Here is a 24010-nt window from a genome sequence, read left to right on the forward strand (position 1 = left end):
ATGCTAATATGAACATAGAAATTATATTACTATTACAATTTTTCCGTCCGACAAAGAATATATATTCTAAATTCAATATATTGTAAAATACAGAACGCGCGATACTATGTACTTCGTGATGCATTCAGCTGTGCCTAAAGTGCACACAATGTCCCATGATTATTATCTTTCTCTCTATAATTTTTAATTCGTATTTGAAATTAAAATAAGATAAACTCTAGAGCAGTAAAAAACTGGATTAAAAAATTATATATTAATTATTTTATTATTTATATTTGAAATGCAGAATTTCATTATACCATTCTACAAAGCTTTAAACATTGAATTTATATTTAAGGATATATTCCATTCAATTTTGCATGACTGCAAAATATATTGAGTCATCTAAAAAGTATCCGCGGTTTTTTGTCACTAGATGGTGTTGACCATCAAAAACCGCGGATACTTTTTAGATGACCCAATATTTGTCAAGATATTTGTGTGTACTACCTTTAGCTTTTATATATTATTAGCTTCATTATTAAATTTTTATTGATTTTTAAAAAAATTAATTTTTTATTATTAACTGTAATCATTTTTTATATGCAAAATTAATAATTTTTTCCAATTGTCGCTTTTTATTATACATTGTCGCTGAGGCTTAGAATTAACAACAAATAGCTAAAATAATTTTGTTAAAAGCTGCGGATTGTCACAAAAAATTAGAAGCGGTTATAAATAGTAATTGTAAAGTGAAGAAAAAATAAAAGAGATAGACTAACAAGTAGATCCAGACAGAAGGAATCGACATCTAAACATTTCGTTGTATATTCACACTAGGTATTTAGTAGTTTAAAACAGTGTAGATATGTGTATACTTAAAAGTTTATCGATTACATATTGACGAATTATTAATTAACTATTTAATTTTGAGTTAGATTATTGATTAATTTAGAAAATTAATTTAATTCAATTAAATTTATATATATATATGTGTGTGTGTGTGTGTGTGTGTGTGTGTGTGTGTGTGTGTGTGTGTGTGTGTGTGTGTGTGTGTGTGTAGATATATATATATATATACATACACACACATAATATATGTTGATATCTACATACGATATATAATCAATTATTATATGTAAATATTAACGTCCATTTATACTATATTTAGAATAATGAACGTAATGAGATAAATATTTAAATAATTAATTTTTCAATCTAAAATATTGAAATTGCCACACGAATTTACACATGTAATAGTATTATAAAGATTATTATAATAAGAATGTTTAGGCTGTATATACAGTATCAGATATTAGCTAAAAATATCAATCGAACAATCAGACAAAAAAACTAATATCAATCAACGTCATTTAAAACATTTTAATATGATATTATTCCGTAAATATTACGTCCTGAAACCAAACTGCAAAAAACAAAACAAGTAATTTGGTTTATAATGGTTTTATAATGGTTTTATATTATGGTGTAGCAAAATAATGGTTATTTTGCTGCAATTTTAGGTCAACTTTTAGACGAGTATAAGCAGATCTTTATTATTATTTTATTATATATGTACAATATTCGATGTAATTTTTAATGTTATTTCCATATATAATAAAATAATAATAAATTGTGAAATTTTATTATTATTTTATTATATATGTATAAAATTATTTGTATCTATTTAATCATTTAAAAGTTGACCTAAAATTGTAGCAAAATAATTGTTATTTTGCTACAATTTTAAAACCATTATATAAACGAAATTACTAGTTTTGTTTTTTGCAGTTTGGTTTCAGGACGTAATGGTTTTACGACCTAATATCTCATATATATATATATATATATATATATATATAAACGTTTTGAATAACGTTGACTGATATTAGCGTTTTTATCTGATTGACTGATATTTTTAGCTGATATCTGATATTTATATGTGCAGTCTAAACATTCTTAATAATCTTTATGACTATTACATGTGTAAATTCGTGCAATTTCGATATTTTTTTTTGAATGCTGCGCAAATGGATCAACAATCGCAAACAGCTATTTGAGACAATATTGCGTATCTCATGAATGTCAGATCGTTTTTGACGACGACATATATCGAGTGAAAATAAATACGTGGCGAGAACGAGAGGGAACCGGTAGACGTCTATTTCTCGCAGAGGAAGAGAGCAAGATGGCAAGATCCGCGTTTAGAGCGTCTGCCGGTTACCTGGCGCTTCGTCATCGCCGTCGTCGTTGTTGTTGGCGATGTTGCTCCGGTTTTAGTAGTAGCGTCGCGACGCCCTAGATCGACCGATCCGCTCGCGCGTTCGCGCGCGTAACCGTGCGAAGCGAAGCGACGCGATGCAAGGCGGTGGCGCGTCCGAGACCGCGCAACAGATCGTCGAATTCGAGGAGTTGGTATCGCGACTGGATCGCATCAACGACGTTGTGATTCGGCGACCGTCGACAACGACGACAACGACGACGACGTCGACGTCGGTGCCGCCGCCGTCGCCGCCGGCACGAGCGTTGTTGCATCTTCCCGGCGCGACATCGTCCCTGCCTTACGACTGTCCCATCGCAGATGCGACGCGTTCGCCCGTCAGCGACGAGGAGCAACGGGTGCGCGTGCACATCGGCATCGACGAGGATCTGCGAATGATCCTCGAGATGGACCCGTCGATCGTCGACGGAACTCTCGACCCTGGTTTACCCGAAAGTCCCACCGTGGCACGATCGTTGCGCACCACGCGACCGCAAGGCTGGTACTGCACCGATCGAGATTAACTCCTTAGTGTCTGATGTTCGTGCGCATTATACAGTTATTTTATTTGCTGTTACTCTTAATCATTGTGCTGGCATTTGCATTGTCTAGTGTTGGTTCTAATTAATTTGGAAATAGTCACCTGGGATGAGTTTTTCCCAGTTTTTCCCCAGCTGCAGCAGCGAGAAAATGAAACTCAATCACACAGTAATTTTTTTTACGAAGATATATATATATATATTTTTTTTTATTTTTCTTACTTTTTTAAGAACATATAGAGTAAATTTGTATATCTGCATAATGACTTCAAATATTAATAAATTGTAGCACAATTAATATACAATATTTCAAGAGACAAGAAAATAGCAAATTGACGATATTTGTCGTTATTTTAGAATCAAAATGATATTACAGATGATGACGTCAACTTACTACGTATCTTGGGATGTAGTTAATAATTTGATTGGTGATTTAATTTATTAATATGGGATAAAAATTATCCTAGATGATAATTTATACGTATAATAAAAACTAAGTGACTATCCCCCTTTTAAAAAATCCGAGCACCTACCTAAGATTTATTAATATCTTTGTATCATGTTAAAGAAATTTTACACGTCATGTACCACGATGTGATGGTTATATGATATCAAAAGCCATTTATTTTTGTTTGTCATCTTGGTCTTCAAATAACGTAATCTGGGATTGCAATTTATTAAGCAATGACATACTTGTAGATACTATTTAACTAATATCCTGTGAAAACTAAAGTTAACACAGTTGCATGTGCGTGAAATGGACAACATTTTTGTGCATCGACGTAATCGAAAAATGTCATATAATTCTGACTATGTTATGTTTTCACCGTTTCTCGATTTTTATTGTCTCTAAAAAATATGTAATGAAAAATAAGCATTTCTTTGAATTCTATTTACAGTTATTTCTAGGGTGATCCAATATCCGGTTTTTCACGTATTCGAACATGTCTCTTTTTTTTTAAAGCATCCAAGGTGTAACTCTTTTTGGTATTTATTTTGAGAGAAAGCAAGGGGACCGAAAGTTATTCAACCCATTGCACATGAAATACAAAGTAATTAGCTAATCACAAGATCATTACTATATATATCTATGATAAAATATTGGAGAATTATTAAGTATTATTATATTATATTAAAGCCGTTTTTTGTTGCTAATACTGAATACATGTTTTTATTATTCTTAGGACTTTTAAATGTACTCTGTATCTTCTGCTTTTGAATTTTGAAATATTTTACTTATTTTATTACAATTTAATGTAAAATCCTCTTTTTTGTCCTACTTTTCAATCAGGAATGTCCTAGTTTATCTAGATTAGATCCGTTCACTCTAGTTATTCCTTTTTTAATATCGCCAAAACTTTCGGAGATTATTGATCATCTTATTAAATATAAAATTAAAACGTAAAATCTCAATTGCGAAACTCAAGCTTATGAAAACAGCGTGAATTCCTCGTTAAAAACAAGCATATAATTTATAGACTTTGATTTGTACATTGTTGCCTTTGTTTTAGGAAAGAAACAATAGGAGTACTTTGTGCGCAAATCACTTGTACAATTCGTTCTGTTTCAGTTTATTGGCAACATTTACACCGACGTTATTTCTCAGTTTATAATCCGCATCGCAATCAATGTCACCTATCGACTCTTTATCGTCTCGAGACAAGGAACACCAGTTCTTCCTGTTTCATGCGCTCTGTACTTGATCGTCGTGCACGTCGTCTACGTCGGTCGTAAACATTACGTCCAAATTTAAACGTCCTTGTTGCAACTCGTCACTGAATCGCGAATCGCTCGTTTCTGCCTGCAATCTCGTCGATGCTTCGTTGCGGGCAATGAGCATGCCGACGACGGTCGATGAAACGATGCAATGCGTTGCAACAATGCGAAAGTGCATTAAGTGCGAATTGTAATAAATAGACCCAACATTGTGCTATGATGTAAGAATAAGATCTATCATTGCGCATAATGGTGACAGAATAATAGAACAACCAATTAAATGTTAGTTCCCTCTTAATAGCGATGTTCTAACACACTTAATTCTAATATTAACAGCTATATGTTAACATGTTTTTTATAATTTGGGGCAAGTTTTAAATTGGCTCAAAGAGCAGCCTTCATATTAAACGACTGCGCATTGTTGGGAATGATACATCTGATATTTTTACATCATGCATTGAGTAACCTCGTCAACGTCGACGTCTTCTGAAAACTCTTATAATCTGTCTCTGAAAAACAGCGTTAAGATCTCTCCACTAAGAGCGTCAAATCTGAACTTCTAGACATCGTCGGCGATAGACGGTTTGCGATATTTCATCGTTGACACCTTTATTACTCGCTATTGGAGCGTCTTGCGTTAAAATATAGCAGCTTGTGTTTATCTTGGATCATTACAGATATTTAAATATTTGTATGTAGGTTAATGGATATTTCCTTTTTTTAAATTAATCAAGTATTATTTTTTATTTCTTCGATATAAAATCACATGAATAATATATTTTGAGAGTTACGATCAATTTTTTCATGATTTTTCTCTCATGTTAACAGCGGAAAATCATCGATTAAGGTTTGATAATAATTCTAAAGTAATTAATTACAACATTACTATCAGTAATATTACTATGGTACTCGAATAATGGTTCTGTGATAATCGATCCAAAAATTCTATCGAGGCTGGATGGTCCGATGTTAAATTTAGCACATTAACCGAGCCTGTCATAACGTAACATAAACATTGTGCGCTGAAATTATCTGAATTTAACTATCCCCCCCCTTCCCGTACACGCCAGTATAAACGCCCACCATCGATTATTGGTATGCGTAAAATACATCGTGTAACGTAGTTTCATACAATCGCACACACGCGCCATAAATATTCAAACAATTTCATGTTACCGGTGGCCATTGAGGAAAAGAGCGCGGGAGGAAAATTACGAGCATCGTTGCTGGTAGAAGTTGAAAATGAATATGGAAGCTACGAAGCTCCAATAATAGCGACGTATAAATTAACCAATATTTTTCTTTTCGAAATAAAAACAGGAAGTACAACGGCCGATTCGTTGCGCGTACTTGGCACGCACAAATTATCAAACCTTTTTCGCTTTTTCATCTGAATGAAACTGCGTGAGAAAATGCTAATATACATCGAAATCCATATTGGTTATCATTTGGTTTTCTCATATGCGCGTTACGCGCTGATACTTGGATCGAATCCAGATCGTAACGCGCCTCTGACGCTTCGACAACAAGTCGCTATTCTGCTTTAGTCGGAATTTGCATTTTTAAGTCGCTTATATATAGTGACGAAACCATTTATATATATAAAACCAGTGACAATCGTAGCCAATGACTTCGCGAATTTCAAGTAGACTTTTAATTCTAATTCTCAATTATTTTTAGTATAGTTATAGACCATAGAGTAATTATATGAATTTTTTATTTGCGTACTACTTTTAATTCTGTTTCTCTTGAAGTCAATTGTATTAAAAGAATAAGAACATAGAAAATTGTATTTCCTGCCAGAGTTATCAGAACAGAGAATTAATTTGATATAGTGAGATTAATGAAAAACGTTAATGCACATTTTATACAGAAATAATATTAGTGTTTAAGTTAAAGTATAAATTATTTAAAGTATAATTAATATTCTCAAATGCAGCATTTCTGATGCTATCATTTTAATTTTACATTTGGCTAAATAGTTGGCTCGAGTTGTTTTTCCATGGCTATTTTTACTCTATAAATATTACAAATCTAAGCATATCTCGACAGTATATAATCATTCTGGTTTAGTGCACATACTTTGTACACATTAACTTGTACACATTTATCATGAGCGAGGTCTATACTCTGCAAATTTTAGTTGTAACCGTAATATCGCTGTAATTAATCTATCGCCTAGTAGTAAAGTATACCATATATAAAACTTTATTACATATTTTTACACTAATGATAGAGGATCGTAAATAACAATATAAATATACAATATAAAAATATAAAAAAACAAATAATTTTAGGAAAAAACGTTTTCAGTTGAAAGAAAAATCATTTTCCATACATGTTTCGCAAGAAAAATTAATCGATCTTTGTGTTCGAACCGTATAATTCATTTGATTAAATTGTACGAATTGTATCCAACGACTATCTTAGTTAGCCCATAAATGTTACACTGACCGTATCGCGAATAATTTCTCGCTAAATCGCCTTGTCGCACTGGCTAATTACATGCGCGTGTGCCGGTTGCTATTCGCACGACCTTGTTCCTGATTTTCGTCCAGGAGCTTTCGATTACTCGGTTCCGCTACGGTAAGCGAGAATGGTAACGGTAACGGTAACGTCGCCTCTGTAACGTATCGGCTGATTTTCATCTCTCTCTCTCTCTCTCTCTCTCTCTCTCTCTCTCTCTGTCTATCTATCTCTCTATCTCCTTTCGCTGGTTCCTGCATTTGCATAACCCGAATCCGTATCGCCCGATCGTCCAGCACGATTCACAGCCACTGTACGTGTATGTGCACGTACGCGCCGAAGATTACGGTTGAGATTCTGCACGGTCAACTTGCGTAATTTTCCGACCAGCAAACTCCGCGTTTACTCTCCGCACAGAGAAGCTTGCGAAGGCATAATCTCGCAAGAGAATTCTAAGCTTACGGGCCAAGGCTGTAAGCAATCGTTTGCGATCGATTTCGGTTGCGTAGATTTCTGTGAGGTTTCGGGAATAGCGTAACATAGCTCGAGGTGAAACATGCGTGCCTTCTACGAATCTAATAGACTGCAATATCATTTAAGACACTAATTTTACGAAGCTTTGGATTAATACTATCTCACGTAGAGAAACATTATTCGTACACTTTTAAATTTGTATCATCAAAAATTGGAGATACACGTTGAAATGAAAACTTTACGTAGATTACAAGAGATATATAAGTAGATTAAACGTAAGAGAAAAAATAATATTGTATTTAAAAATCAGGAGTTACATATGCAATCACGAGAAATCATTGTGTAATATTAGATAAAATCGTGTTTATTTTATCAAATGACTTCATATGTAGTGAAGAAAATTATTTGTAATCGGATGAAATTATATGAAATCATATGTAATCTGTGGAACAATATTGTATTTCAGCTAGTGATTACCCTCTCGGATATAAAATTATTACAGTTTATAACGTACTGTTTTCAACTTACCTATTTAATTTATAAATTCATCTATCATAATAGATAGATTATTATAATATTATTATTGTTGTTAGTGTTATATTATTATTATTATTATTATCATCATTTATCTTTTTATCACAATTTATCTTTAATTTATTTATCGTTGAAATTTTATAAATAATTGTGTTCATTAATTCGCAAAAATGGATATTTTTCTGGCGCGAGAATAGATTTTTTTTCTTCCATCTGCCATAATGAAAAAATATTACATCAATAATTATTCTTTTGTTCACACTGACAATTAAAGTCTCCTTGTTCAAATTAATGTGACACGCAAGTGAAATGACACAATGTTCCACGCGATCGTTTTGTTTGCCAGGTTAAGATTAACGGTGGGAAATTTGTAATACTATAACTGAGAAGGAGGGAGTAGTGGTCATTTAGCAAAGGCGCAGCGACCTAAGTGCACTTTGTTAGAAAGCTTCGTTACCACGGATTAATCGACTGCATTGTATAATTCTAGTTGGCACGAAAGACTTTTCAACAGTGTTAATTATAGGATATACTTTTACCTTCTACTTTCCTGTATTCTTTATGCTTTCCTTCAAAATCTATTTCATTTTGTAACATACATGATATTTCCAAAAATGAAAAATATTTTCACACATGAAATTATGAAAACGATTACAATATAAAGCACAATATTGATCTTTTTATTTTTTTGGAACGTTTAAAACACCTGAAAAATTGTTTTGATAAACGTCATATCTACCACTGCATATGGATTGTTTTTTATAGCGTTTGTAACGTTGTTGTTCCTCCCTTATTTTTGTATCGTATTTTCAAGCTTTTACGTTGTTATTTGCAACACAAACAATATAATGACTCACAATATTTGTCGAGAAAGAAAAGCGTATGTAATATAAGACTATAAGAGATAAGATTGTGAAGAAAGATGGCTTACATAAATGACATATCGATACAAATTACAAATTGGGTCTTTGTCTGCCGACGGGATATTGGTCGTTGTAATATTTCAAAGAGATACTCATATTTTAAGATCGTATTTCCGTCTCGTCATCTTTTTTTCTTTGTCTCATTCTCTCTCTCTCTCTCTCTCTCTCTCTCTATGTATCTATCTATCTCTCTATTACGTTCTTTCCATTCTTTCGTGTCGTTTTTATAAACTAGAGTCTAGACGAAGTTTTCTCGATGAGTTTCCGTCGTCTCCCTGGCTGAGGTAAATCGTTTTCCGCTGCTTGCTTATTACGATTATCATTGTTATTATCAGTCGACACTCGAGCTTTTCATAAACCCCGCAAACTTTCGCAGCAGGTATTAGCGACGTGGGGAACGCAGGAGCAGGGGAAGAATTTATTTCTAACCAATTTGTTTCGCAGACGGATTCGCCGAATGTTTATTATTAAATTCTACACCGAGAGAACTTGAGACTCAATGAATGCGAAGATGGCGTGGCATTTAATACGATGACGAATGTATTAAGCAAGAATTTTTATCTTATCTTAGTGTCACCCAATTCTGTAAAGAGCACCGTGGGTCAAAAGTCATATTGCTTCAAAATTTCTTCTAAACTTGTCAAATTTATTCATAGCTTTTTTTAGACAACAAAATTTATTATTTTGGAAATTGATATTTCAATGTGTTAGAAAAGTTATGTATTCGATTATTACAGAATGATTCAGTCTCATAAAATTATGAAATTGAAAAGAGATGACTATAATTACATTGTAAAATAATTATGATTATGGAGCTTCAGTTTTTTTTATAATTATTGCTGTTAATATTAGTAATGAAAGATGTACTAAATTTTAAATATTTGTTTGAATATATAATACTGACTAAATATTTAAATATAAAAAAGATATATTTATTTACAAAAATCAAAAATGTGATTTAACTATTTTTATTGAGTAAATATTTATTTATTGTACTGTTGAAAAAAATATATTTAATAAATTTTTTAATAAGAATTTAATAATTTTTTTAGTGTAATAATAATACTTATAGTTGTACTCCAAAAAATGTATAACTGGTGTCGAAAATGAAATAAATTATAGTTAAATTATAGTAATTGTAAAGTATTTTTTCTCTCGTGTATATCATTGTAAAAAATTTTATTCGTAAAATTTTACGTGTACGTAACATTATTAACTTATTCCTTGAACTTTGATTTTGCTATAAATTCACTTGTGCACATTCCGTACAAGGTTGATTTGGATACGCTAGAGAATATCTAATATCGAAGTAAATGACTGTTCGAATTTCACGATCGAGAGCCCGCTCACGATGATAATCTTCGCTTCGACGATGAAATTCCGCGCACGTACGGCCCCGTTCGACCGAAGCCGTCTTAGTCGAGAGTATACATTAATCCGACAAAGAAGCTGCTTTCCATATTATTGCGATTTATATCGGTCGCCTGCCGGTAGAGCGAGCGGCTATATTTTCTCACTTAATTCATTCCGCGGGAATAAAGATAAAAGTTAGGCGATGGCGAGCCACCGATTTTCTTCGAGACTAGTGACATTAATATCTCTGGTCCTCTACCTTTTACATTCAGTTATATCTGTTCGGTGATTTTTGTTCACCAGGAATCCCCAGTGCCGGATTTTCTTACGTAATGTACAAAGCGCACCTTAGATTTAAAAAATTAATAAATTATTAGAAAACTATCGATCCGTAAAAAATTATGAAATACCATGATAAAAAAATTTATATCTTATTATAGTTTACCGATACTAACAAATTTTCTTTTTTTATTAATGTTATATGTATTTTTTTATATCTTCGCTATGTTAGGGACTTTTATTTTAGATTTTATAATAAAGTATTTATATATAATTAATAATAAAATTGTAAACTTTAAAATATTATCTTGACATATCCTTAATTTGATTAAATATTTTTAAATAATTTTTTTGGCTTTACGTATTATACAATGGAAGGAGAGGGAACATTACATACACTATATTCATCTCCAGGAACGTCTCTTGCAGGAATTCCTCTTTGCGTACCATATATATAGAGAGACAGTGAGTAAGAAGGAAGATCGGAGAAGGTTTCGTGCGCATTTGCATGAAGCTGCCATAAGCGATCCTCCGCTCTTTATATAAGTACTAAATTCAGTATTACGGTCGTTCTCCTCTTCGCTCTTCTAAGCGGAACATGTATAAAGGTTGCACCGGCAAAAAGTGCGATACTGTTGGTACGGGAAAGAGAAACTCGTACGGGTATTGCGCGAGAAGAGTCGTACGTGACCTTGGAGAATTAATGGTATCCAACGATGATCGAAAATTATTTTCGACCATCCAATATCCAATATTGCGACGAGAAATATATGAGAAATATATAATCGTGACCATCTTTAATTCGCTGACTGTTTATAAAAAGTCAAGCTTGTCGCAAGACCTTTCGCGAATGCATTTAGAATCGATGCGATTATATTGTTTCCGTGCGATAATGAGAATTTTGATGTATTTACATATAGTTGATTTATATTTTAAGATTGCTGTTGACGAATCTGCAGTAAAAATTCCGAAACAAAAAACGGCGGATCGAATATGGCGGATCAAAATTCTAAATTTTGTTAGATTAGTGATTCCAAAAGCTCTTCGAATACGAATTTTATTCAAATCAAGACAATTTTACATTTTGGTCTGTCATATTGGATCCGCTATTTTGAATTTGGAAATTTTAATTATAAATTCATAATCAGTGACTCTAAAAACTTTTAGTAAGACTCAATTAGGTGCTAATTATTTTTAATAAAAAGGCATGAAAGGGTTAACAATTTTTACAGTGGAACGTAATTCTTATTATTAATTAAATAACAAGAAATTCCGTTTAATAGATGCATAAGGTTTTATTCAACTTAAAAATTGTTCATTGAAATTTAATGCTATGTAATTGACAAAATTCAACAGACGAAAAGAAAATAACTTTTTATTCAATAATTAAGTAAAATATTATTTATTGAGAATATTATATATAAAACATTATTTTCTTTTATTCTATTGAATTTTGTCGCTTGTGGAGTAATAAAATTTCAATAAGAACAAATTATAATCTGTCTTTCTGCAATTACGAAGGTTCTTCACGACATTCGAAAATAATTAAATTCCTACTAAGGATGCGTTTAATTAGGTTTTAACAAGAGTAATTTAGCTATATCGATTTTCAATGGTAAGATTCGTTCAGGTATGATATTAAATTCTCTAATTAATGGTATAACGAGCAAGTGAAATTCAATACAGTAAGAATTAAAACAATATGAATAGTTGCAATCAAAAGCATATGCACTATCGCGAGCACACTGGACTTTCCAAAATATCAATACAACGATTATCCGAAAGGAAGGGAAGTATCCAATTCCATTTCAACTTCGACCTTATCCACAGAAAATTTTTCATCAGAAACTTTTCCAATCTTCTATCACAGTATTTTCGTTCCGTTTCTTAATCGGTCGCGAGTTTTCTGTGAACTCAGCCAACATTGGTAATACCCGATTCTTACATTCTATCGTGACTCTTATCGCGATTATTTCTTTAAATTCATTAATTACATTGGCACCTTATCGGATATTTATGTAATAAGAATTTCAATACAATAAATATAAAAATATAATAAAGGAATGTAATAAGGAATTTAATTAGTATAACGTATTAATATAACATAAAAATTTGTATTATAAAATTTCTTTAACATTTTACTATAAATCTAATAAAATTAAAAGTGTATGATAAAGATATACAACTTTTCATTGTAATATTTGCATCGTGTAATATAATATTGAGCAAAAAATCTTAAATTATAATTTTAATTAATTTTAACAAAATTCCATAAACATGTTGATAAAAAGGATCAGAGCTTTTAAAAACAATAATATTACGAAAGAAAAAAGCAAGTTCGTCTCTTAGGCGATAGAAAAATTCGTAAGACATTTTAATGGTCTCCGGGAAAGTCGGTGTTCTGATTAAATCGCCTTTCACGAGTCAGCCGGTACTACTATTATAAAAGTTGTAACAGCTTTATTACGGCAGCTCTCTCGTACCGTGACTGGAAACGGAAGAATTTTTAATTTCGTAATCGCACAAAGACGACGGCTTTTGAGTTTAAGACTTGGTCGAATATTCAGTATCTTTTCTTCCTTTGTAAACGAGGCTTCTGTTTCTCTATTGCAAGATCGAATCTCGTATTCAAAGTTTGATCATTTAGTTGTCTTAAGTATTTATTTCTAAAGTTCTATTATCAATGTAGTTTATTCTAACTATCTATTCTTATCCAATAGCAATGTAAAAAATCTATTGGACTGCTCTTCTAAAATTTAACGTAAAATTTCTTTACATAATTTTTAGCTTTAACCAGGACGTGTTATTGAATTCTTTAATTGGATCGAAGCTCTATGAAATTTCGTAGTCGTCATTTAAGTATTGAATGTTTGATGTATTTTCTCCAACAGTACTTTAATAATAAATAAAGGTTTCTCTTTTTTTCATTTTTAAAGCATTAATGTCAGCTTCGATATAGTGTAAATAAAAAATATTAAGATATCTGAATAATTATAATTACAATAGATAAGATATTAACATAAATAAATTAATAACTAATTACAAAATTAATTATCTTTATAATTGTTATTTATATTATTATTGATTATCTATATTAATTACTCTATTTTGTTTTTTATTTTTATCCTTATTTCTGTTTTTTTACATTATTGGATATATTTGCTATATCTATGATATGATAAATGCGATACAACGAGAAAGAGAGATCATTCTTCGAATGGCAGAAACTATAATGTTCGATCCGCATTGCACAATCTCTCTCTATTTTGGCTTTCTTACAACTAGATCTTGGCTTTGTTCCCGAATTGGGAATGTCTTTTAGCTGTGGTAATAAAATGAACGCCGGGCATGCGTCTCTGTGACATATTTATTTTTAATAGTGCGTAAGCGAAAAAAATTGATTCGCTCCGATATCAATGGAAATAAAGGCGAAATATACGACTGCAACGATTCGTTTTATGTGCTCGCAAAATTTTGTGTTTTTTCTAGGAATTTGTTCAAATTCAATGAAAATTCTGTTTTTATTTTATTGACTTCCGATTCACAATAAATTATGCGCTTTACACGATATTTTATTGTGTGTGTGTGTGTGTGTGTGTAGCCGTTTTCTCGCTATTTGCGAATTCGAGAAATTCTGCGCGTTTTTTTTTATGGGATTATCGTCGAATCGTAATAACGTTGCCAAAATTCAGTAATACCATCACTTGACTTTACGTCCGAATTATGGCGCCATTAATTCTCTGACACTATTTGGTAGAGCGATCGGGAACATTAATAAAGAATGTTTTTGTCTGAATGAATCAACTTCAAGAAGTATTTTTTCGCAGACATGACAGGCAGCAAAATGTTCTTATTGAATACAGATTGGATTTATTTTTTATTTTAATTCCTTTAATATGTTAATCTGTTTTATATAATTATTACATTAACTCTTAACTATCGTCATGGGTTTACTGAACTCATATCCAATTTTTCAATGTTTATCAAAACATCTACTAATATGTTTTAAATAAGGATCAATGAGAGAAAGAGAAAAATAAATAAATAAAAGTCTAAACATTGAAAAGTATAATAAAAATGTTTCCAAGATGCAAGATTAATTATTTCTTTACGATGTCAGTTAAGGGTTAATACAATTCATTATGTCAATGAAGAGCTTGCATTAATAATTATTTTATTTTGCTTATCTTATTTACAGTGTGTTTAAAATATATACGGAACTTTTTATTTATACATTGTTGGAAAATTTGTGTTGTATGTAATACATTTCATATGTCCCAAATGGTCTACTCAAATTTTTGTATTCATTTAATATAATATGAATATCTTCGTCAGTGAATATCATAATAGTCAATTATCCACGCTCTACTGGTAAAAGTCTATAAAAAGGGATATGCTTCTATAAAAGGGAATTGCTTCTGAAATGGAAAAAACTTGGTTTTTTTTTTGGTGATTTGATATATAAGAAAATTTCCTGCAGCAACTTATTAAGAGCTTATGAGTTATCAAAAGTACTTAAACCTAATTATCCATTTAGATTAATTATTTCTTCGATCAATAGTCCGTTAGACATTGGCGAATTTCTTGCATAATATTACAGCTAATAATGTCCCCAAATTTTTTAATAACGTAGAGAATAGTTTCTAGGTAGTTAAAAAATTACAGAACGTATATATAGAATTTAATTTTGTTTGAATTAAATGTAAAGTCTCTATTTATTAATGTATCTATAGATTTGGCTATTGAGAAAGATAGATTTCAAAAAGATGGCCATTTTGAAAATTGCATGATTTCTAAGACTGAATTTATTAAGACTATACAAATAGTTTTAAACGGCATTTTACATTTGACAATTGTTTTTATCAATAAAAATTCAGTACTCCAATGGATTTCCCTTTTTCTCCCATTGTGGCGAATTTAGTACTTCAGGATTTAGAGATCGAAGCGACACGAAAAATATCCATATCCTTGTCTCTGTATTTTAAAAGACATTGTCATGATTGTTCCAATGGACATGATTGATACTGTGAAACAAATTTTTGAGTCCTTTCACCCGAGAATTCAATTTACGATTGAATTTGGAGGGGATTCAATCAATTTTTTTTTGACTATAATAAATAATAATAGTAAGGAATTCGATTAGTTTCATAAGTCGACGGGTAGGTTTCTCAACTTTTTGTCAGCATATCCACTGTCCAAATGAGAGGCACTATAGGAATGATCGACAGATGTTTTTTACTCTCTTATTCTAGATTTCACAAAAAAAACTCAAGATTTATTATTAATACGTTACTTGAAAACGATTATCCTCCCGAGTTTTCGCTCATTATCGAATTAATTCCATAATAAAATCGTTGTTTTATATATATAAATCAAGGCGCAAAATAACGTTACAGATTAATTTCAAGAAAATATATGTAATTCGTATATTTTATTTTTTATTTCATCTAGTTGTGAAGAATTCAGGAACACAATAAAAAATTTGAATGTTAAAGTAGCTTCCTTCAACTCAGAGAGTCACTATATTTATTACACACATTATAAAGATCTATATTTATTCACTAGTCACTATATTTATTACACTACATTATAAAGATCTTTTCTCATTTTGGATGTTGTCCAAAAGTATCCATAAGTAACTGACTAGTAGCAGAGCATGGATAATTAACTGTTTATTTATATTATTATATTCATTAATATTCATTGAGGAAGACTCCAAAGTGAGTCGAAACAATTGTGAGTTCAAACAATTCTTTGAAATAATATATTTAATATATTATTAATTTCTGCGCTCATTAATTGTGCTATTACTCTCATTAGTCTTATTTGAATTTCTTTGACTTTTTTAAAAGTATAATTAACATTTATGACGTGTTAAATTAATACATATTTCATTCATTTATCTTTAGAATTTACGTTTTAAAACATATTATTTTTATGTTATAAATTGTGTTATTTTGACACTAAGAACATTGGATATTAATTTAACACAAAAAACTTAAATAACATGATCATTTATGTTGAATTAACACTCGAATATGTTAACAAAATTTAATACAAACGAGGTTAACAAAAACGCGAGTAGACTGTTTTTCAACACAAATACACAATGTTTTTTATTGTATAAGATTCGTCATATTTTTAGCATTATTTTTTTCCGATTCTGCCGATTGACATTTCAAATGATGATGCGACGTAATTACAAGCGATGACTATTATCTGCTTGTCGCGTCTCTTCATTAATGACTTGTCTAGTTGGCCGCCGCGAATTGTGCCGATTGGCTTTACTGGGTTTCTTCCCGTCAGAGAGAAGTGCGGAGATAGTTCGATTCAATCGTGTTTACGCTACGAGATTAATTGGTCTCGCCTCGGACTTGGGACTCGCTCAGCTGACAACGCTGAATATTCTCGCGTTTATCGACACAAACGCGCAGCGTAAATGATTGAGTCTCATTCTAGATGATTCGTCAACTTGCTTCGATAGAAGACTTAAACTGATAACGGGATAATATTCATTTTACTGAGAAGTTTATTTACGTTAGATGTTTTATTGTACGATTATATGTTATATAATATTATAATTTAAAGAATAATATCAATTTGTATTATTAAGTTTCTGTTGCATTAAACAAACGTGTTGCTGCTTATTCTAATTTCTTAACTTCTTTTCATCTATTTCTAATGTCACATCTTTTAAGTGTATGCTCTAGGCGTAAAGTGCATTTTTAAATAATAAATTTAAAAGTGTGACTTATTTAGTGCTGGACTTAGTGAGCTTTATTCGGCTCAGGTATCTTATATATTTATTATTTGTAATTCATCAATTTTTGCGATATTTTTGTAGAGATAAGTCTAAAAATCTTAATTGTTTATGTAATTTAACTGAATTATTAAACGAGAATTAATTGAATTACATTACACAGTTTGAAAATTTGCGTTAAATTCAAAACAATTTAGTTTCAAACGGTCCACTTAAATTTTTTGTCTTAATTTAACACAAGATAAATATATTAGAAGGTAACACAAATATCATGTAAAAAAATGGACACAAAAAATGTAACACAGACGCAATTTGTAAATAAATTGTGAAACCATGTTTTTTTTTTAGTTAAATTAATAAATCTTTCTGTTAATGCATGGATATTTGGATATATCGAATTTTAAACAGTAAAGATTTTTATATTTTTATGCGAATTTTGTCATAACGCCTCAGAAACCTCACTCTTTGAATAACAAACAATTTGCATTTGTTTGCACAAATTGTATCTCATTTTTGTTTTTACATTTTTAGTGAAAATCTTGGGAAACACGGTAAGGAAAAACTGAAAAGTTATACATTATAAAAGGATTAATTAACACATAATTTTATTCATTTATTTCAGACTTTACGTTTTAAAATACATTATCTTTTTTTATTTGGTCACTTACTTTATTATTTTTGTTATTTATTTACTTACATAAATATATTATTTTAACATTAAGAAATGTTAAATATACACTTAAACGCAAAATATTTAGATAATACAATCACATTATGTTAAATTAATATACGGATATATGTTAAAAATTCAACATAAAAAAGTATGTTGCACAATTATCTGATTTTAACATAAATGGAAAATAAATGACGATCGTTGTCTCTTCAAAGACATTAAACGATTGTTTTCATGCGCAAATTAGCGTGGATATAAATGGTAAAAATACGCCAGACTAAGAAGTCTTCGATAAAGTCTTACGTGAAGGAAATATTGGCTTTTTTCAGTCCGCCGACGTTCAAAACAGCGACGCCGACGTCGCGCACGCAATTGAAGCTGCAGCTGATGCGGGAGCAGTTGCAGGAACAAGAGAGGCGACAGGCGGAATTCCGGCAGAGCTTGCAGCAGCAAAGGCCAGCTGCCGCACCACCCAGACCAGTGCCACCTACGCCATTGCCCACTATCGGTGTGGATGTTCCACCGCAAGTATTACAAGTATGTCTCGCCTTCGTACATCATCCGATCTGCACGATCGATGCTAAATTGTTCGCGCAAAGCTCGAATCATGCAACACGATAAAATTATTTTACTTTGCGCAATATCATGTTGTTATATTAAATTATAAATTCCTAGCGTTATTACATTACGGGACATTATGAATTGCGTGATTACTCATTCCCTTTGCGCAAATAATTATTACACGATATACAATACATCAGTATGTTGTATATCGTGTATACTATATTATTATATATCTATTTTAGATTAGTTAATAATTTATAATATACATATATATGTACATATATATATATGTATACGTATATGTATTAGGTGTTGGAATTAATTCGTAGCGTTTTACAAGTGATGGGAAGTACTTTCATTAATGTATTTTTTAATGCTCATGTGAAATAAATAACATTCTTTCATTAAAAAACGCTACGAATTAATTCCAACACCTAATATTAAAAATTGAATAATCTTTTTCTCAAGAAAAGGGACAATTTGAAATTTTTCGAATTTCGTATTATGTGCGGATTGTATTTTAAATATGTCGGTCTTCAATCAGAAAAAAGGATAGAAGTTAATTTTAAATATTTCCCCAAGAAATAACACCAGAAAAAATGACACAAATCAAAATAGAGATAGTTTTTCCAAAGTAATAACGAGTTTTTTTAATTTGCATTGAATGTTTTTTAATCCCAACAAAAAATCGATGGATTCTAAAAGAGCTTTGTACTTTTTTTATGTTTATGCTCTGTTCACAAAGTCTCATCTTATGTTCTCAAATCAATTTTATGATTTTTTTTCGAATTTAACGCAACAGAGCTTGAGGAATATTATTTTTTAATGAAAAAATTTATATTGTTTTCCAATATGATTTTTTTGAAATAAATAAAAATAGATGAACAATATCAATCTCTATAATATTAAATGTATATAGAAGAAGTATAGTAAAAAATGTATATAGAGGAAGATCTATAAATATCCAAATATACGACTAAACTTATAAATTTAGTTTTGCCAAAATAAAAAAATTAATATCTACATTACTTCTAGAGAACTTAAAATAAATTTGTAATTAGGTTTTTTTGTTAACTTATATTTAATTATGATGTAGTAAATAATAAAAATATGTAATTTTCTTTTTCTTTTCATGAACAATTTTGTATTTTCCATTTGAAAGGATAATAACGAAATTCCCGAGATAATGAATTCAATAAACAAACAAATAACAACGGTCAATTGGGAATTGGCACTGTAGACGGTATACAAATTTGTTTTAAACAAGCTTTATTTCAATAATAAGAAAACAATTAGTACATGTTTCAATTAATCTTTTAGCCTTCTGTAGCAAAACAACATAAAAAATTATTATAGTAATTATTACAGTTACTGTGCGCCTCACAACGATTGTGAGATGAACCTCAATTTACGTAATAATTTTTTATGTTGTTTTGCTGAAGATTAAAAAAAGCTTTTTTAAAGCAAAATTGTGTATCGCGTAATTTTGCTTTATAAAATACAGCGCCAATTCCTAATTGCTCGTTGTCATCTGTTTGTTTATTGAATTTTTTATTTGTGTCACTTTTCTTGCACAGAAGCGCGATATACAATACATATAGTTTGATAAAGTATGACAATTGAAAGTCCCAATCTTTTGTCGACATTCTTAGCTTCTTTCTTTGATTTTCCTTGTATTTGATGTTTTGTGTCAAAACTGGGGCGTCCGTTGAAGCTATAATAGAACTTGGCGTAAGTACCGAAGTATCCCAAGTCCACCGCGATGGGGGGTTTTCCTAGATAGAGTCTTGTTATCCAAGTAGCGTTGGGTCAAGCATTCGGTTACCATTGTTTGCGTTTCCGTCGCTTAAAGCTCCGTGCATATAGATATACATGCAGAAGGGCGGGCGTGGCTAAGATAACGATACCTTATAGTTCCGAGGTTCCGTAGTTTGCCGTATCGCAGTAAGGCGAGCCGAATTCTGTAGCGTCGTTAATAGATCTATTCGGTACACCATGTCTATACTGTTAGAATTGTCCCCCTCCCCCCCCCCCCCCAAAGTAATGGGTAGATGGTGAGAGGATATACGAGAGGGAGAAGGCACGAGAGTCGTAGATGGTTTACCTTGCAATTAGCTCCACGCAATATGGTTGTTGCATTCGTGAAAGGTTGAACATATTATAGCTGCAATAATGGTCTCGTCATAGAATTTTCACATGAGATGTAGATGTTTAAAGACGAAACATCTTATAAAGAGTAATTGAGAATAATTTCTAAATTTAATTTTTTTCTTATGTACAGATATTGTACTCTTACTTTAAAAGTGATACAACTCTAAATATTAAGTTTTTTCTAAAAAAGGGGAACACTATTTTTAAATTTAACAGAAAATTATTGATTCATCAAATATAAAAAATATATTCTTGGCAGATTAAATGTTATTTTTGTCATTTTTCTGTCATTAAAAAGTACTTTTTTGAGTTGTAATGATTTTGACAAATTTTTATTAAATTAAGTTAATTCACTTTTGATGAAGTAGGGTAATATTTACTTAGCTCATTCATGGTAGTAACTAAAAAAAATCATGTTTTTTTAAGTTTATTCAGTAAGGATAATATGATAAACGCGTTTTTATGAACCTTTAATGATTATTTATAAGTTTTTTCACTCCCTGCTGAAGCACTATAATATTAAAAAGTGATCTTAAGTGATCGTATTTCGTAATGTTATATAGATTTGTAATTACATACTAGATATCGTAATATCTGAATAATTTAAAATAATATTATATATGTATATATAAGAATATTAGATTAATATATAACAGGAAAAGACAAGAAAATCGCGGATCGAATACTAATGTCAGTTTAATTTTCCTTACATTTCATTTCGCACTAGAAACATTTATTTCAAAATTATTAATTATTATTAAAAAATTGATCATCTATAAAAAGAAAGTAATAATGCCTCCATTTTTTATTCATTTATTTAAAATTTTTTCCATTACATTAGCGACTATACAGTATAATAACACATTTGTTAAATCAGGAAATTTAAAGATAGTTAATAAAAAAAAGCATTAATAATAAGCAAAGCACATTAACAGTACAGATTTGTGCACGAGCTTAATCGATTCTCTAATTAATTATCACTGTCTACGCGACTCGTCCGCAAATAAAGAGCTAACGCACCACGACATGCCGATTTTCTTCAGGTGCGCACGCTGTTAGAGAATCCGACTCGCTATCACGTCGTGCAAAAGCAGAAGAACCAGGTGCGCCAATACCTACACGAGTCGTTTCGTGGCGGTGAGGGCGGCGGCGGCGGCGGCAGTGCTGGCAATGCGGTCGTCAGCGGCAGCGCCGGTAGCGAGGGCGGCGGCAGGACACCGGTCGACGCCGGGCCGCCACCCGTCCCAATGGTGGTGCAAAGTGCACCGCCCGGCCCGCAGCTGCATCACCCGAAGCCGCAGCATCCTCATCTCGCCTCGTATCCGCACGCCCCCGCGCTGCTGCCGCATCACCCTGGTAACCCGACGGTGGTCTCGGCAAGCCCGGACCCTACCACCACTGGCACCATGTCCCCAGGTCTGTCCAGCGTCGCCACCAGCAACTCCGAGGTACGTGTGGTGTGTAGTATGCGAGTTGATTGCGTGGACAGTACAACGCAGTGTTTCTCAAATACGAGAAACCAGATATCTAAGATATGATATTTCATCGAGCGAAAATATCCAATCCTTTCATCATTCAAAAGTTAAAAATACACTGAAACGATTTCGTGGAAAGATCTCAACTTTTATTAAATACAGATTTAATAATAATTTTGTTAGAAATCAAAATTGTTTGCAGCATTGCACATCATTTTTTAATTTTCATAATTATTTTTTGACAGTTCAACAAAATTATTTGCTGCATCTAACAAAAGTTTAGATCTTTTAGCAAAATCGTTTTTTTCAGTGTAGAGAGGTAAGAATTATAAAATTGGTTAGATAAAAGCCTTATAGAATTATAAAAGAATTATAAAAATATTTGCATAAAAGCTAGAAGATTAATTTGATTTATTTGAGATAGAAAGAAGAAATAGGAAATGAAAGCGGGACAGTATGTAGAAGGAATGTTTTCGCTAAAGTATTTAAAAATTTTGCTAGACACTAATCTGGAAATAATTTTATTCAACTATCAAAATAATTGTGTAGGACGCTCAAGTTACTATATTATTGTATAGAATATCAAAATTTTCTGCAATATTGTTCATTAGCCTTGAATTTTTTTATTACATAACTACAAAATTATTTTCAGATTTGTGTCTAGCTAAAATTTTAGATAATTCATTTTTTTCCGTGTATGAAAGAAAATGGGAAAATAAATTTTATATTGGAGTAATAATATAATGGACATTTTCGATTTCGGAATGCGCGAGTTTCGATCGATGAAACCAAAATGATGATGTAGCTGTGCGCGTCAAGAAGCCTCGCGACATCGTAAGGAAAGTTATTTTTCTAACAATAAGTCATTCCCGTTCATTCCATCCAATCTACGTACGACGTTTTCGATTAACGCTAACTGGTCTTATGTAATCCGTCAGTTATCCCGTGTCGCCGGGCGGCAACTTCACTCTCTCGCTCGTTTAATAATTAATCACTAGTATTCTCCAACACATTGTCGATTCTTGCGTAATCTTGCGAAACGTGTGACGTCGCGCTTTGAATAATTTCTCGATTAGAATTGGATTCTGTAATTCTTAATGATAATATTGTTATCATTACATTATCGTTGCGCAAGTATAATATGTAATTAAAAAACTAACATCATTATAACGATAACGACATGATCGTTAAGATTTTGAGAATCTACATAAAAAAAGACATTTTGTATTTGTTAAAACCGATCTTTGTTAAAATTTTTATGTTTTAAATTTTAATCACAATCGGTTCCTGACTTTTTCCTTTTAATTTTTTGGTGACACTTTCAAATATAGTATACATTATATTTTGATAAAATTGATGTGTTCTGCCAATACATCTCCACATGCTATTGCATCTGCTATTGCATCTCTCACATCACTGATTTGAATTTGTCTAATTATGAAAATCTAATCATTTAATAAAATACTGATTTCTATTTATAGAATGGCGAGTTTTGCACGATTGTAATACACACACACACACACACACACACACAAAATTTTATATTTTATTTCATACATTATAGTGACACCTAATTATCTGCTTATAAATAATACATCAAAATTTTAACGTTTCTATAAATATTTTGTGACTGAAAAAAATGTATTTCTGAAGAGTCGTCTAAGAGCGGCAAAATACATAGTACTATTACTCATTATATCCGACGATGTTGTCATTAAATATACAACCTAAAAAGATCTAAAAAAAATTTTAAAGAAATATTTTTAAAAAATATTAGATACATATAAAAAAAAATTTGGAAAATGATGTCCTATAAACAGTACGGTGGAAAGGAATCGGTTTACATAATGTGATTGTATTCGTA

The 24010-nt window shown here is 31.2% G+C and overlaps 2 protein-coding genes across 3 annotated transcripts in view; one reads left to right on the forward strand and one right to left on the reverse strand.

The window, feature by feature from the left end:
- The window catches only part of CtsL4 (Cathepsin L4), a 62283-nt gene that overhangs the window by 24830 nt on the left and 13443 nt on the right, over positions 1-24010 (reverse strand). The window lies entirely within an intron of this gene.
- Mitf (transcription factor Mitf) overlaps positions 1-24010 on the forward strand; it is a 113290-nt gene that overhangs the window by 11116 nt on the left and 78164 nt on the right. The window contains exons 1-3 of one of the 2 annotated variants that reach the window (XM_011057540.2): positions 2238-2741; positions 18286-18493; positions 21715-22119. In XM_011057540.2, the coding sequence (XP_011055842.1) occupies positions 2338-2741; positions 18286-18493; positions 21715-22119 (1017 nt within the window). In that variant the 5' untranslated portion in view covers positions 2238-2337. Of the gene's footprint in view, positions 1-2237; positions 2742-18285; positions 18494-21714; positions 22120-24010 lie in introns of those variants that run through there. The other variant, XM_011057541.2, reaches the window with a different exon arrangement.

Source organism: Acromyrmex echinatior, chromosome 1 (genome assembly GCF_024713525.1).
Source record: "Acromyrmex echinatior isolate Ae372 chromosome 1, ASM2471352v2, whole genome shotgun sequence".
In the NCBI taxonomy this organism is placed as follows: Eukaryota; Metazoa; Arthropoda; class Insecta; order Hymenoptera; family Formicidae; genus Acromyrmex; species Acromyrmex echinatior.